Genomic DNA, 15,839 nt, shown 5'->3' on the forward strand with positions numbered 1-15,839 from the left:
GCAAAATGGCATTTCTTGGTGTGTAGGTGAAGTCCAGCATTGGCAAGGCATGTGAGAACTTCATCCAGACGTTGCAGGTGCTGAGAGAAGGCTGACGAGAAAACAACAATATCGTCCAGATAGCACAGGCAAGTCTTCCACTTCAGGCCACGAAGAATGGTGTCAGTCATGTGCTCGAATGTTGCGGGTGCATTGCAGAGGCCGAATGGCATGACATTAAACTCGTGGAGCCCATCCGGTGTTGAAAACGCTGTTTTCTCTTTATCGTCCTCATGCATAGGTATCTGCCAGTAGCCGGAATGCAGATCGATGCTGGAGAAGTACCTGGCACCTTGCAGGGAATCCAAGGCATTGTCTATTCGCGGCATAGGGTATACATGCTTGCGTGTGATCTTGTTAAGTGCTCGGTAGTCGACACAAAATCGAACAGAGCCGTCTTTTTTTCCGAACCAAAACAACGGGGGAAGACCAAGGGCTAGCAGAAGGGTGTATTATGTTCCGTTGGAGCATGTCGGTGACATTCTCGTCAATGACTTTCCTCTCGGCTAGCGATATGCGATATGGTCTATGGTGCACGATGGATGCACCATCTGCCTCTATCCAATGCGTCGTAATTGAAGTCTCCCAACGAGGCTGAATGCACGTCAATTGAAGCTTCATGTTTTTGGAGCAAAGCAAGCAATTGTTGTGACTGCGAAGGTGTCAGGTCGGAACTGATGGCAGCTGCAAGAGCTGAAGGAGATGCGGCCCGTCCGGTACAAGGAACTTCAGAGAAAGCTGGTTTAAAGGAAACAACAGATATAGACTCCATTTCGGTGGCGGAAGCCAATGTAGTGCCTTTAGGGATGAGAATTTTTTCAGATGTCGGGTTTGTAGTGTAGAGAAGTGCAGAGCCATGATCAAACCTAACCAGCCCTGATGCAGAGGTAATCCCTCTTTCGAGACAGCGTGCAGATGGTAATACGAGCACGTCGCCGCAGTCAATCATATCAGACGTGATAGTCACAATGCTTTGATGGCAAGGAGGTAGCGCAGTATCTTCTGCAGCAAGAAAGTGAAGTGGTGCGTCATCTGCATGAAGTGAATAGGTCATGTCGGTCATGTGGAGAACACGTTGCCCACACCAGATGGAGGCGGAGGCCGTAGAAAGAAAATCCCATCCCAATATGAACTGCTGGGCACACGAACTTAGCACTGCAAATTGTACGTAATGCAGAAGTCCATCAATAGAAATACGAGCAGTGCACATGGCGATAGGTTGAATAGCAGCCCCTTGAGCAGTGAGTAGCGTAGGTCCATCATAGGGGGTCGTAACTTTGTGAAGTCGCGAACACAATTCACAGTGAATGACTGAAACACTAGCACCAGTGTCTATTAAAGCTTCTACTTGTACACCTTCTATTACAACCAATATCACATTGCACGGACGCGATGGAGGAATTTTTGTCCTGTCATTCGATGCAGCTTTTCCTCCAAAAGCTGCATAATTTAGTTTTCCGGACGACGCTCGGTGAATTGAGAAGCAGGTCTCAGTGGGGACGTAGAGCGGCGAAGGGGTGACGGCGAGCGGCGTCTCGCAGGACGGTACGTCTGAGCCCTCTGGGATGCTACAGCAGGCGATGGGGAGCGTCCGCGCGGTGGACCATAAGGGCGGCGTTGGTCATGGAAGCTCCCTAGATGTTGGAAAGTAGCTCTGGGTGAAAAGTCATCCCATTCGTATACGTCATATCCGCGACGCTCGTCTTGCTGGCGCTTGCGGCAAAAACGTGCTATGTGGCCACGATAGCCGCAGTAGTAGCAGATGGGACGAGGAGGACGCCACTGCGGATAGCTGGTTTGGGTAGGTGCGCTCGTAGTCATGGACGCGATGGGGGCCGGTGTTCGTTTTGGAGGCATCGGTGGAACGATGACTGGAGTAGCTGCGGCTACTTGTGCGTACGTGGATGGGCCCTAGGGGTTAGAGGGTCCGTGTACGCTGCACCAGCCATGGACGCCAATTCCTCCTTGATAACGTCTCGCAGGTTGGTATCGGAGGCATGGGAAGACATAGGCCCTGCGGCTAAGCCAAGATACTGGAGCTCTTCTCGAATTATTGCGCGTATCATTGCTCGTAAAGTAGGGTCGTCAGCAGTAGTGTTCGCAGTGGTGTCTGGCTGCAACCGTACTGATTTGAGTTCGTCAAGGCGCTGGCAAGTAGCGACGATATCAGCGACGGTAGCGGGGTTCTGGATGGCTAAAGCATTGAAAGCAATAGCTCCGATGCCTTTGAGGATGTGGCGAACCCTGTCTGATTCGGTCATAGTCGTGTTCATGCGTCGACAAAGAGCAAGCACATCCTCGATGTACGACGTATAAGATTCACCGGTTTGTTGCTTGCGAGTGTCGAGCATCTTTTTTGCGGGGGCGGAACGAACAGCCGGTGTGCCGACGATTTGGCGGAGCTGCTGTTTGAAAGCACCCCAGTTCGTGAAATCAACCTCATGGTTTTTGAAAAACCAAGTCTTCGCTACTCCGGTCAGATAAAAGGCAACGTGACGTAGCTTGGACGCATCGTCCCAACGATTAGCCGAACTCACTCAGTCGTAGTCGTCCAGCCAATCCTCGACGTCTTCCCCGCAAAGTCCAGCAAACAGATGGGGATCTTGCTGGTGCCCACTGACAACCCAATACTGGCTGAGGTAGCCGAGGCCGAGATGGTAAAAGTAGAAGTGCCTGTTGGCTCGTCCTGCAACATGCTGGCGGACAGCTGGCACAATCGGCGACCCGATCAGAGCTCCAGGAGGTTGAGCGGGGAGTCAGAGGACGGAGGACCGAAAAGCACACTCCACCACTTGTGACGTAGCAGAGGAAGCTGGCCTAGGTTTCTTTCAGGTGTAACTTCATACACACAGGAGGTGAAAGTTTGGAATGGCCTAAGAAGGCTAAAAGGGCAGCAAATAAATCCGTTGCCTCCGGTCAGGCAGACTCCCTAGGGGAGCACTTTGACCGTGGGTCAAGCTTAATCCACTACTCACAATCCTTCATCATGTACAGACAAATAGCAGAACGTAAGGGTTTTGAGCGTAAAGCCCCACAAAACGCACTATATAGCCATCCTTTCAGTATTGCCGAGCTGAGAGCTGCCTTGATCGCATGCAAGAGCTCTGCACCGGGACCTGATGAATAATGTACAACATGATTAAGAACGTACACACTGATACACAACTGACACTACTTGCACTTTTCAACACTATTTGGGTTGCCGGATATTTTCCACCCGCATGGAAAGAAGCAATTATGGTCCCCATATTGAAGCAAGGTAAGGATCCTTCGACGGCAGCAAGTTACCGCCCAATAGCTCTCACAAGTTGCCTTTGTAAGCTGTTTGAGAAAATTATTAATCGGCAACTTATATGTTTCCCTGAACTAAACCAAATGCTTGATCCCTACCAGCTTCAGAGAAGTGCTCCAGAGAAAGGCGATCCACAACTGATCACCTTGTGCACATTGAAGAAAATATTCCGGAAGCATTTGTGCACAAACAGTTGTTCTTATTCGTAATTCCTCGTATGGAGAAGGCATACGACACAACGTAGCGCTACGGAATCTTGAGAGACTTGTCAGGAATGGACATCCATGGCAATATGCTAATACTAATAGAAAGCCATTTGTCCAATTGTACTTTCCGTGTTAAAATCGGCAACATATTGTCACATACATTTTACAGGAAACTGGTGTACCTCAGGGAGGCGTGCTCAGCTGCACACTCTTTATAGTTAAGATGACCGCTCTTCGTGCTTCATTTCCACCAGCCATTTTTTATTGTTCTCCGTGGATGACATCAAATAGGCTTCAGATCCTGTAACCTTGCACTCTGCGAGAGACAAGTACAGGAGGGCACAAGGTGCCTAACCCCCGTATTCAGAAATGCAGCTTAAGTTAAAGCCCATGCTTGACTTAATCTGAGTGATGCCTATCGTTAATGCGCCGAAGGAAACACAGTGAGCATCTTTGGGCACGTTAACGCCAGGCGTCATTTAAATCAAGTCAAGCATGGGCTTCGAGTTAAGTTGCATTTCTGATTACGGGGGCAAGTGGGCCGACGATTACGAGTAAGTGGCCCTAATGTAATGTCCCGCCAGGGACTCTTAAGGTTCAAATAAATAAATAAATACATAAATAAAATGGATTTAATGTCAACCCCCACAAAAGTTCTTCTGTTCTCTTTACAAGAAAGAGAGGTGGGGTTCCAGACCCGTGCATGGAACTGTGTAGACAATAAATACCTGTCAACAAAGAGCACAAATTTCTAGGTATAATACTTGACTCTAAGCTTACTTTTATCCCACGCATAAAATATCTCAAAGCAAGGTGTCTAGAAACAATGAACTTACTGAAAATGCTATCTCACACAACATGGATTAGCGACTGGAAGTGTATAATGAATATTTACAAGAGCTTCATTAAATCATAATTAGACTATGGTGCCATGGTGTACAACTCTGCCGTCCCGAGCGCGCTAAAGATGCTTGATCCCGTCCACCATCTGGGTATCGGCCTGGCCACAGGCGCCTTCTGAACTAGCCCCATAGAAAGCTTATACGTAGAATCGAATGAGTGGCCACTCCATCTGCAGAGATCATACATCAGCTTTACATGTTTCTTTAAAGTGCACTCTAATCTTGAACATCCGTTTCCCGTGTGGGGTCTGATGTGGGATTCTCACACCGTAGTCTTGGGACAAAGGAACGACAACACAGTAGTGCAAACAATCACAAGGGCATTTATTGCACCTTTCATACATCAATGCCTGCTAGCCGAGTTGCTATCCACAAAACATGCCGATGGGCGCGCGACAAATCTAGAAGTCCGACTCACCGCGTCCTCGCGAGCGAATATGTTCGCTCCATGCTGGATCCCAACGCCTGGTCGTTCGCGTGTATAGGCACGCGAATCGTGGCGCGTTCGAAGGCGGCCACGCGAGGCGGTCTCGCAGGAGCATGGGTCACCGCGCACGTGGGAGACGTCCCCGCCGTGCGCCGACCCACCGGGAAAGAGGGTCGCTGCACGCGCGGCACGTCCGTGCTGCTAGCTGTCTCCAACCCAAAGAGAGAGCGCCTTGTCTCTCCCGCACCCAAGTAACCTCGCGGCGTTAGCAGCGCAACACTCGCGCCATCTCTCGCACTGCGCTTCAACCACATCAACCGCGCGGGCGTCACGCAGGCCACGCGGCGAAGCGGATGTACAGGAGACGCGCTATGCGGAAAAAAACATCAGGGGAGGCGCGATGGTCGCGCATCCCCACACTCGAAACTATTAACGATTCAACATGCACTGCACTTTCCATAATCGACCCTCTGCGAGACAACCTTTTTTCACTCCGTGTGAGGGAGTTTAGCGTGGAAATGGATGTCCCACTCTTCGAACACCGCTTAACACCTCCAGTGAAGCAGCTACTGCCTTGGGAGTGGCAGGTGATAGAATGTGATATATCTTTTCTAAGCATTACAAAATATGCACCAGAGCTCGAAATTTGAGTGCATTTCCATGAACTCCAATCGAAGTACCGTTGTTTTGAATTCTAAACCGATGCATTAAAATTGCATGTTGGCGTGTCTTACGTGGCTGTTGGTCCCTCCTTCTCTCAAGCAGGTGTGCTGAACCCCCATACAAGCATCTTTACTACAGAAGCCTATGCAGTACTGTCTGTAGTTAAACACATAAAGAAATTTAAACCAGACAAAGCAATAATATTCACGGACTTTTAAAGTGTTGTAAAAGCACTAATGTCCTTAAGAAAATGCAACGATCATGTTTTAATTGAGCTTTACTCTTTCTTGTGCAATATTTATTCATCTCGTAAACGTGCGATAATATGCTGGATTCCTGTTATAGATGCATTGAGGGTAATTGAGGGTAATCTGCTGTTCTTGAAGAGTCTTTTTATCGGCAGGAGCTATGAGGTGTACAACAGACACGGATAAAGTGTGTGGAGTCTCAGCATTTTATTCTTCAAAAGTCCCCGGTACAATTGATTTCACTGCTGACCCCATTTTATTCATGAAACTTCACTGCCAACTGAAGTGAAACTTGGCAATCAATGGTTGCAGCGAAGCAAGCGTTTTATTTCAGTTCAATAAATAATTAGGCTTTCACTGTTTCCCAATAATAGATGAGTGAAAACGTACAAAATTATGTGCTTATAATTTTATTTTTTTGGTTACCGCCTTATTTAGGCAACAAGGAAAATGTACAAACTATTTGCAGCCTTGCAAAGGAACAGTGGCTGGCAGTTATGAGAGCGTGGGCGGGGCTTCACTGCCTACTTGAGTTGTATCCAACTATAGTGCTTGCAGCCTACGTTCCCATTCAAAAGACAGCCTGCCTCTTTCTTTAAACTTCCTGAAATACCCCCAACATTCTTTTTTTTTGGTATTCCTACACACTTAACACTATGGTCATTGGCTGGACCTCTTTGGGCATCATGACTATACTCCATCTCACAAGCTGGTTGCAGCACTGTGGAAGCTATAGTAGGATACAACTTAAAACTTTAAAAAACAGCAGTTGGCAACCAAGGCACACAAACCGCATCGGGTCGTGTTACTCCGCTAGCCAATCACAGAAGCAAACTAAGTTGTCATGCTACGTTTTCAAAATGGCGTTGTACTTGATACTTCCGGAGCATCTGCTGTTCTTGAAGAGTGCAGGACAAAGCCTTTCCGTACCACATAACACGGCCAGACTTAAGCACGTGTGTGTAAGCTCATACTGAAGCCCTGTTATCCACAAAGCAAACACTGCACATACGCACTACATTTGCATGTAGCTGTGGTCTGGTATGCAGCATAGATACCGTAGCTGCTGCGGGGTTGCTGCAATGAGCCTGCTGGCTGAGTGCACATTGGCTCGCTGAAGACAACCGTGTTTGGTGCGTCGTAGTGCCAACATCGGAAATAGTTGCATCTACGACAACATCCAAAATAAAATTTGAACTGCGCGCCATGGTGACGTTCAGTAGGCTGAGTGTTGTGGGCACTCTCCACTACGCTGTAGCCTTCGCAGTGCAAGTCATTGAAAAAGGAGCGGAGCACTGTGAAGGGTGTGTTTGATTGCTTATAACTCTACTTCTGCAGAACACACTGAAGTAAGTTTCACAGCAAAATATTTCTAAAATAATCTACTTAAACTTCAAATGCATTTCTTGACTTTGATAAGAAGTGGTTCAGGGCTCCTTTAAGGGACACTGGAAGCAATGAAGAGGCCATGTTGCCTGAGGAATGCTACTTATAGCAATTAAAACTATTAATTATCATGTCTGAATTTTTGTTTAATTCTTAGATTTCAACATTTGTAAGATGTTCAGCGACATATCACCATTATATACAGCATATGAATTTAAAGCCTGCTAATGTGTTACTTAGAAATTGAATTTGCTGTACTCTAGCAAGCATACTCGGCACCAATAAGGCTAATCGGTCCGTGGCACGCATACCAGATCTACATGCTTTCCATTCATGCGAATGGATCACCTTTTCATTATACTGTCTTGTAATACTGGGGTTACTGCTCTAAGACACCCAGACAACAGAAGTAGAAAAAGGACAGGACGTGCGCATTATAGCCTATTCTATATTGAAAACACAGGGTGCACAATTCTGTTCATAGTGATGATTTGCATATTAACGAATTTAAAGAATGTGGCCATCTATAGGCATTGCTGTTTCCATTGTGTGGATACTGAGTTTTCATATGAACAAGGTATAAATGCACACAAAAGTAGTTTGTAGAGTAACAAGAAAATTAAATTCTGGGGTTCTAGGTGCCAAAACCACCATCTCATTATGAGGCACGCCGTAGTAGAGGACTCTGGATTAATTCTGACCACCTGAGGGTTTTTGACGTGCACCCAATGCACATTACACAGGCGTTCTTGCATTTTGCCCCCGTTGAAATGCAGCCATGGTGGCCGGGATTTGATCCCACGACCTTGTGTTTAGCAGTGTAACAAACACCAGAGCCATTAAGCAGCCACGGTGGGTAGTTCATAAGGTTGTTCATAACAGTAAGGCATTGCTGGTATTTATAGAGCATTTTGGCTCTACAATGTGCACTTTCCCTGGCACAGCTGCCCGAAGTGACTGTGACCATGCCTCATGTGCAAAGAGGCACAGTCATACTGCATTACTGCACGGCTATAGTCTGGCAGGATAGTCAGGCTTATGGTTAGACTGAGTACTTGGGATGCATAATAAATAGTCACGATGTCATAATCAAACACAGAATCTTTTGGTGCTTTATTTTAATCACTAGCCCTATCTTATAATACCTATTTAGTTATTTGCTAAGGGGCCATGCCTCAGCCACCTTGTCAACACTTGCTGTGCCATGTGTGCACGCATTGCATGAGAGTGCTTGGCAAAAATAACCGTATGATTGCATAGCAGCCATGCCTTGGTGCCCAGCCCTCCATTCTGGCATCCTTCAAGATGGTGCAGGTGGCGCAGTTAGCACTGGTATTGTGAAATTTGGCTGGAGCAACTTGGCATGCAAACATTTGCCACTACATAACTTGTAGATTTGCAGGTTTTTGTTGCAATTATTTTTAATCTATAACACATAACAATGGATGGAAAAACTTTATTGAGGTCCATCGAAACGTGCACTACCACTATAGCGGGCCGCTGCCACATTGGGACAGAAAGACCTAGCCTCTTCGCCATGTTGCGTGCCCTTTGGGCTGCCCATAGTTGGGCTTCAAAATCGGTACAATCACAGAAATTATTAGGGGTGGGCAGAGGTTCAGTGAGCAACTGTCACGGGCATTTTTTTTTATTGTGAGTTGTACTTTGCAATAACTTTGGTGCTTGAATGGTTCGAATTTCTGCTAACCTAAGACCTAAGTAACCTAAGAGTGACCTAGGAATTAGCACTGTGGCCAGCAGCAGTGAAGCTCATTGTGTTGCTCACTGTGTGCGTACAGGCATGTACTCTCCCCCTGGCGGCGGTGGTGGCGGTGGCGGCAAGCTGGCCCGTGTGCTGCCGGAGCCGCCTCAGGTTGACCGCGGCAGCAAACCTCCCCGGTTTTCGCGCACTGCTCAGGAACGGCTATTTGGCTCGCCAGGTGAGTGTGTCAGAGGCACGCAGTATTCAGTGACATTTTGCGTAGGCAGGGTATGGGCCCTTGATGAGAGCAGAAAGTGATTCTCAATATAATGGAAAATTAAGTGAGTTGGTGTTGATTGATAGTTATGGGCAGTGCAAACGACCAGGACAAAGAACAGGACAACTGCTGAACTTCAACTACAGTCGAACCCAACTATATTGAACCCATTTACATCGAATTATTCTATATTGGGGGCGAGCTCCACCACTGCAAAAACTGGCACCACTATCGTCGTGACGTGGCATGAGGGATCACGTGGACACAGCGGCCGCGTCGGCTGCTTCGGAAGCGCCGAAGCGAGCTGAAAACGAAAGTTTAAAGTTCCACTTGCGCTGCGGTTCTGATTAAGTGGTGAGGCTTTCCCTCCTTGGGTGTCGGCTTGACAACATTTGAAAGCACTGTAATAGGTAGTGGCTGCCTTTGGAAGCGTGCAGCATGGTAGGCTACTGCTCGGTGCCGCAGTGCCGGGTGTACGCAATGGAGCCCGTTGTCAGCCTTCTTCACACGTAGCCGCAGGACAAGGAGCTGCATGAAACTTGGCTGGCGAAACTTAGAAATGGCAGACAGCCATCAGCTACAACTCGGGTATGCAGCAAGCACAGCCGCGAGAAAGATTTCTGCAATGGCGCTGGGACTGCGCAATGTTTGGCGAATAGCAGAAAACACGCACTGAGACGCTCGCCTGTGCCCGCTGCCCAGCTAATGTTGTAACAGCTTGGACTATGAACTTGTTGATGCTAGATATTGGCATGTTCACTGGAACAGAAAGGTAGTAGTAAGACACACATTAAGAAAAAGCATGGTATATGGTCATGTTTGTGTTATGAACTAATGCACTGGATTATGAAAAAGAAGCAGAGGGAACTCGCACGCTGAAAAGACCAGTAAACATACAGTGCAACGCAACTTTAGAAATAACATTGAAATGTCCAAGAATTCAGCAGACAAAAAAAAAAAGATTGAATCGTCGCGACGGCACATCACAGTCGCCGTAAGCGTCGAAGTCTCTATAATGAAATTATTTTTGAACAGGTCTGATAGCGTCGACGCAACAATTATTGCTAGTGTACTGTCAAATGTTCATATGCTTGGGCCTAAAGTTCACGGTGTGTTTCGAAAACGCGCTCACAGCGAAAGCAAAACATTGTGCGCGGACATGCATGCAGATGCACAGTCGGTCGCTGCAAAACCGTGCGATCGTTGCATTGAGGCTTCATTCTCTTATGCCCCATTTGGTTATACAGACAGCCCACTATAAGAACATATTTCACATAGTTTACCCTCAGCATTTGCCTACCTTTCACGCAAGAAGCCGGTTCGGGAGACTCCATCACGGCAACCACATGCAGTGGCGTTCACTGTACAAATTCGCTAAAGAGCTGTTGTGTGTAAACGATTCTGTGCTTTCAGTTTGCTGAAGATTATTATATCGACAATCAAAAAATTCCTTTTGAGAGTACTTACAGAAGTCTCCAGGAGGGCTGCTGTGTGGTGTTTTTATTGAGCGCCGTAAGTGACACCTATGAGGAGTGCGCCGCGTGATCCCTCACACTACACAAGGGAGGCACTTCCGACAGATGGCGACTCCGTAAGTCCTCGCCCCCAATATCGAACAAAAAATTACACTTACATCGAACAAAAATAGCAGCGACTCCCGATATATCGAACGCCAAGCAGTGGGAAAGTGCCCCCAGAAGTTGGCTTTCCCTTGCGGCGGCAGGTAAACCTGGCGGCGCGGCTCCGTCTAGCTGCTCTCTCTACCGTGACCGTGCTGCCTCGGACGAGCTGTCGACACCCCCCTGCAAAAAATGACACTGGCCCACACGCAGCACTTGCTCAGACAGCCAATCAGAGGCTCTTGTGCCCTCGTCGTGCAAGATGGCGAAAGTGCGAGTTGTCTCGCTGCTTTTTTGGTTCATTGTGTGTGCGTCTTGTGGGCCTTCTGCTGCAGTGTTGCCGTGATGAAGTGGCAGAATTCGCCTTTCGTCGTGAAGCTTGAAATCGTAAATCGGGTCGAACGTGGTGAGAAGTTGGATGTCCCCACTGCGTGCAATATTCCGAGGAGCACTCTCAGCACGATCTTGAAGGATATAAGGGGGAGATTAGGGTTAAAGTGGCCAAACTCGCGACCCAGTGCCAGTGGCACCCGATGCATACGCGTGGCCGTGTACAAGTGGTTCATTCGAAATTGCTTCAGCGGTGCCGGCTTCCGCGTGCTCGGTGATGACTGTAAATTCTGATTAATGCGACGAAGCCATTGTCAGTGTTGCCAAAGTTTGGAGTGAGCTGTCAGAATTTCTGGAAGCTGTTGAGGAATCAACGGTGGATGAGTTTGTGAGGGCAAATGATGATGTCGCGACCACAGGAGAGCCCGAAAACGAAGACTACATTGCTGACATCGTGCCAAGCACAAGTGAAAGTGAGCACAATGAGGAAAGCAACGACGGTCCTTTGCCCTCATCCTCCGAAGCTATTGGTGCACCCGCACTAGACCGGTGCTTCTGCACGAATGCGGAAGGTTGCGGCCTCAGCTGCTCCGACTCCTTAGACAACGTGGAGAACTGCGTGCGTTGCAGGCAGTGAAATCGCCCAAGCAGAAGAAAATGCAGCACTATTTCGTGTGAAACTTAGCTAGTTTCATCAATAAAGTGATTTTATAAGTGGTATGCGTTTTTATGACATCCAGTTATTTAGCAGACTTATATCGAATTATGCTCTATATTGAACTGATAGTCATTGTTTTGCGAGTTCGGTATAACAGGGCTCGACTGTACATTTTATTTGGGAAAAAAGGTTGTTTAGAGAAATCTAAACGGGCATTTTTTGCGAGCAAAATGTAGTCGAAGTTCAGCGCCCATCCTGTGTGGGTATGTGTCTTTGTCTTTGTCATTCGTGCTACCTGTAGCCATGATTCTCACATTTCCTCCTGTGGAAGCAGGTTGATGTGAGAGAGGTGACAGATGGTCGTAAGCTCACGCATTTTTCTTTTACAACACCTGCGTGTGCATATAATGTATTCTTCCTTGACCCACCTCAGCACAGTGACGTCAACTTTCTTCACTGGTCTTATTATCAAATTTTCATCCCGAGTTTGCGGGCATTGGGGCGCACCCTGCCACTTCTGTGCGGACGTTCACCTATTCTGTTGCCCCTATGCCTCTCCCTTTTCACCCGGGACGGTTTTGAAGAGAGAGAGAGAGAAGAAACTTTATTAATGAATGGCCGGCAATTTCGTTGTGGTGGCCTCAGGTGGCGGCTCCAAGTCCTTGGACTCGGGCGGCATCTTTGGCTTGCCGGAGGGCCCAGAGTTGGTCTGCCAACTCTGAACTTTTGAGAGCCGCCTCCCAGCGGCGGCGACGCCGATGGAGAAGGTCCCCGGCGGGCCCCGCAGCTGGGGCGTCGTCGGGGAGAAGCGAGCTCGAGGCTTCCCGTACTGTGGTAACGGCCGCGATTACGGACGTGTCGCGAACGGATCTGGTCCCATTACCGTGGTTGCCGGCACATTCTCAAAGCATATGTCGCAGCGTTGCTCGCTGTCCGCAAGCTTTACAGGCATCTGTTGGATATAAACCTGGGTAGAAGTGATGTAGGACCGCGGGGCTAGGGTAGCTGTGCGTCTGGAGCAAGCGTAAAGTTACGGCCTCATTCCTGTTTAACTTGTCGTGTGGTGGCGGGAATGTGCGTGTTTGGAGTCTGTAGTGTTGGGTGAGATCTCTGAACGTGGTCAGGCGATCGCCCCACGCCTATTGTGATTCTTGTTGCTGTGTTTCTGTTGTAGTGTCCCGATCCGGCACATCCGATGCCCCGCTCTCGGGGGCGGAGGCGGCCACATAATCAGCGGCGGCTTGGCGTGTGAGACCTCGAGCCGTGGCGTGGGCCGCCTCGTTGCCCGCGAGCGGGACATTGGTGTGTGCCAGGGTCCAGAGGAGGAAGACTGTAGAATTTCGGTTTTGAAGGTGCATTTTTTTATGGACCAGTTTTCGGTGACGAAAATTCACGCCGCTGGTGACATTGGTCGCAGCGACGCAACCGGCACTGTCGGCAGAGCTGGCATGAGGACATGCCTCTCTGGGACAGCCTCGTGTGTGCACACGTTTTTCCTCCTATCTGCTGGCTGCTTTGTTCTGGGCATCGCTCGGACTCACGCTAGTCTATGCTGCCTTACATCTACGGCGAGTACTGAGCGTTGCTCCTTCTTAGAACGCCATGCCAAAGAGTGGCGCCTAGGGCTCGTGCATCATCGCGCAACATAGAGCTGCACTTACCAGAAGTTCGAGATGACGTTATTGCCCTAGCTCTCACGAGCACGTCCATTGGTCATCTCAAAAGTATAGCCGCAGGAAGCCGCGGCTATGCAATTGGCTAGTGGCACTCTTCGTATTTTCGCCCTTGAGCCTCTCCTCGGGTCCGAGCATTGTGCATTGCTGGGTGTCCTCGTGAAAATAGGGCGATGCCGTGTTTCTTGTCGTGTGGTGCTCGATGCCCTTTGCAGGCTGAGCGCGCAGCAGTGCACTAGATTGCGCAAGGTGGTGGCTGATACGAGCCTGAGATTCACTTAGCTCAAAAACCCGCATTGTTTGGTACTCTTGCGAGATACCATACCTCCACCAGTTTTGGCATTGCAGCTTTATACCACTCCATCGCGACTAGAGAAGCGGGCTTCTATGACTTGTCCTAGTGCCCAGGTAACATTGGCACTTGTTAGTCTTCTGGATGGTAACCGTAATCATAGGTGCCAACTTTCATAATTTCGTCATAAAATGCCCAAATTTTTTAGCTTGCGTATTTATTTATTTATTTTCAATACTGCTGCACTCAACCAAGTGCACAGCAAGAGGACAATGCAAAAGGTCAATACAAAAATAGGAAAGTGCTACAAATAGGCAAATATGCAATTAAAATGAGTATAATAAATATAGGAAAAAAGGGAAAGGGGTTACAGTAACAAAAACACGAAAGAGTGGTTACATAAATATAGGAAATGCATTGCAATGCATTCTGCAATATTGTAAAACAGGAGAAATAGGCGATAGAACTGTAAAAATAAAATAAAATAATAAATAAGAGAAATAAATAAACAATAACAACAGTTCCCTGAAGAGGCAAACAACAATAATTCTGGGGGAGGAGCGGCATAGCATGTGGTTCGGATAACTTATTCCTTTAGTACCTTTAATTGTACTAGTGAATTCAGAAAGTGTTTTGATATTCGTGATGGATGGGTGCAGTTGATTCCATTCTCGTATAGCTAGCGGAAAAAAGGAATGTTTAAAGGTTTCATTGTTGTAGGAATATTCAGTTAGTTTATTTTGATGGTTTGACATGTAGCTCAAGATTAAAAAAACAATATATTTGACGCAAATATTTTAGAGTTGTTATGAAGTAGCTGAAACAAATACATTAAGTGCGCTTCTTTTGCTCTTTCTGATAGCGTTTTTAGACAAGATGCAGCTAGAAGATGACTGGGTGAGTTGCTGCGCCTGTACTTATGATGTATAAATCTTATGGTTTTCCTTTGCACTTTGCACTGATATTGGCGCTACTAGTTTACAATGTTTTATTTGTGTCCAGCTTAGACCAGAATTTATTTCAAACAAAATACAAATACAGTCACTGACTGATTTTTAGAGCCGGATTTTCTGGACCCCCTCAATTACTCAGACGCATATACCCATAGCAGCACTACCCGCTCCAGCGAACCTGCATGTAATGGGATATTAAAGACAACTATTAAGCCACGCTGAAAAGATATACAGTTAAACCTCAATATAACGAAGTCGGTAAGATTGGCAATTTGTTTTGTTATATCGAAATTTCATTGTATTGAAATTCGACCTTTTATGCAAATAAGTAAATTTGCCGATAGATCCCTGTTACGTGGAAAGGGGCTGCGGAAATTTCCAAATTGTTGGGCATCCGAAAAAAAGCAAATTTGAATGAAAAAACAATTCATTTTGATAAATTTGGGAGTCTGCAACGAATGTCACATCGGCGGTAGGAATCAAGCGAAGCCAGCCATGCTTTCGCATGTACTCCGCCCTTGCGGCTGCAACGTCACCCACACTGGGATGACGTGATCAGGAAAAGTGCTGGCAATGGGGAGCGAATGCTTCATCTGCCTGTCGCTCCGAGTCACCGAAGCTCGATATATGCAAGCTCCAATTACTAAAGATGCGGAAAGACAGCTTGCATGGTGCCACGCCGTCTTGGCACGTCCACTCCTTGCACATGCAGCAGATTGCCTCTGAAACAGCATGCACATGCGCTCAGCTGTGCTTACAGCCATGCACAGCCACAGCCCAGGCGCACACCAGAAATCGATGTGCATGCCAACTTACCCCCTCGCATGCGCTTGATTGCATTACCGCGAACTCGCTCCCTTCCCTCTCTTTCCCTTTGCTCACGTGGGAATTTGACACCTTCCCGCGCGAGCAAAGGGAAAGTCCAAGTGTCATAAGGTCTTATCGCACTTGGATTTTATATGGGACATGATGTGGCTTCACTTCGGCAGTCGCTCCTGTCGCACGGCACACGATTTGAGAGGTGTTTTTGCAAGTGCTGCTTGTAATTCAATCATCTGACCATCTGTGTCTGCGGAAGTTTCAATTTATTGCCTCAGCATTCCTTTGCAGGGTGTCAGTAAAATTTCTTTATATTGAAATTGCATACAAACACACTTGATTATATTGAAATT

At 47.5% G+C, this 15,839-nt stretch overlaps 1 protein-coding gene and 1 long non-coding RNA gene across 3 annotated transcripts in view; one reads left to right on the forward strand and one right to left on the reverse strand.

Annotated features, from left to right (window-relative positions):
• The window catches only part of pyd (zonula occludens-like protein polychaetoid), a 448,973-nt gene that overhangs the window by 331,377 nt on the left and 101,757 nt on the right, over positions 1-15,839 (forward strand). For both annotated transcript variants that reach the window (XM_065435932.2, XM_065435931.2), the window contains exon 17: positions 8,963-9,103. In XM_065435932.2, coding sequence (XP_065292004.2) covers positions 8,963-9,103 — 141 coding nt within the window. The remainder of the gene's footprint in view (positions 1-8,962; positions 9,104-15,839) is intronic.
• Positions 1-15,839, reverse strand: part of LOC135904932 (uncharacterized) — a 240,890-nt gene that overhangs the window by 19,443 nt on the left and 205,608 nt on the right. The window lies entirely within an intron of this gene.

The sequence above is a fragment of the Dermacentor albipictus genome, chromosome 4 (assembly GCF_038994185.2).
Source record: "Dermacentor albipictus isolate Rhodes 1998 colony chromosome 4, USDA_Dalb.pri_finalv2, whole genome shotgun sequence".
In the NCBI taxonomy this organism is placed as follows: domain Eukaryota; kingdom Metazoa; phylum Arthropoda; class Arachnida; order Ixodida; family Ixodidae; genus Dermacentor; species Dermacentor albipictus.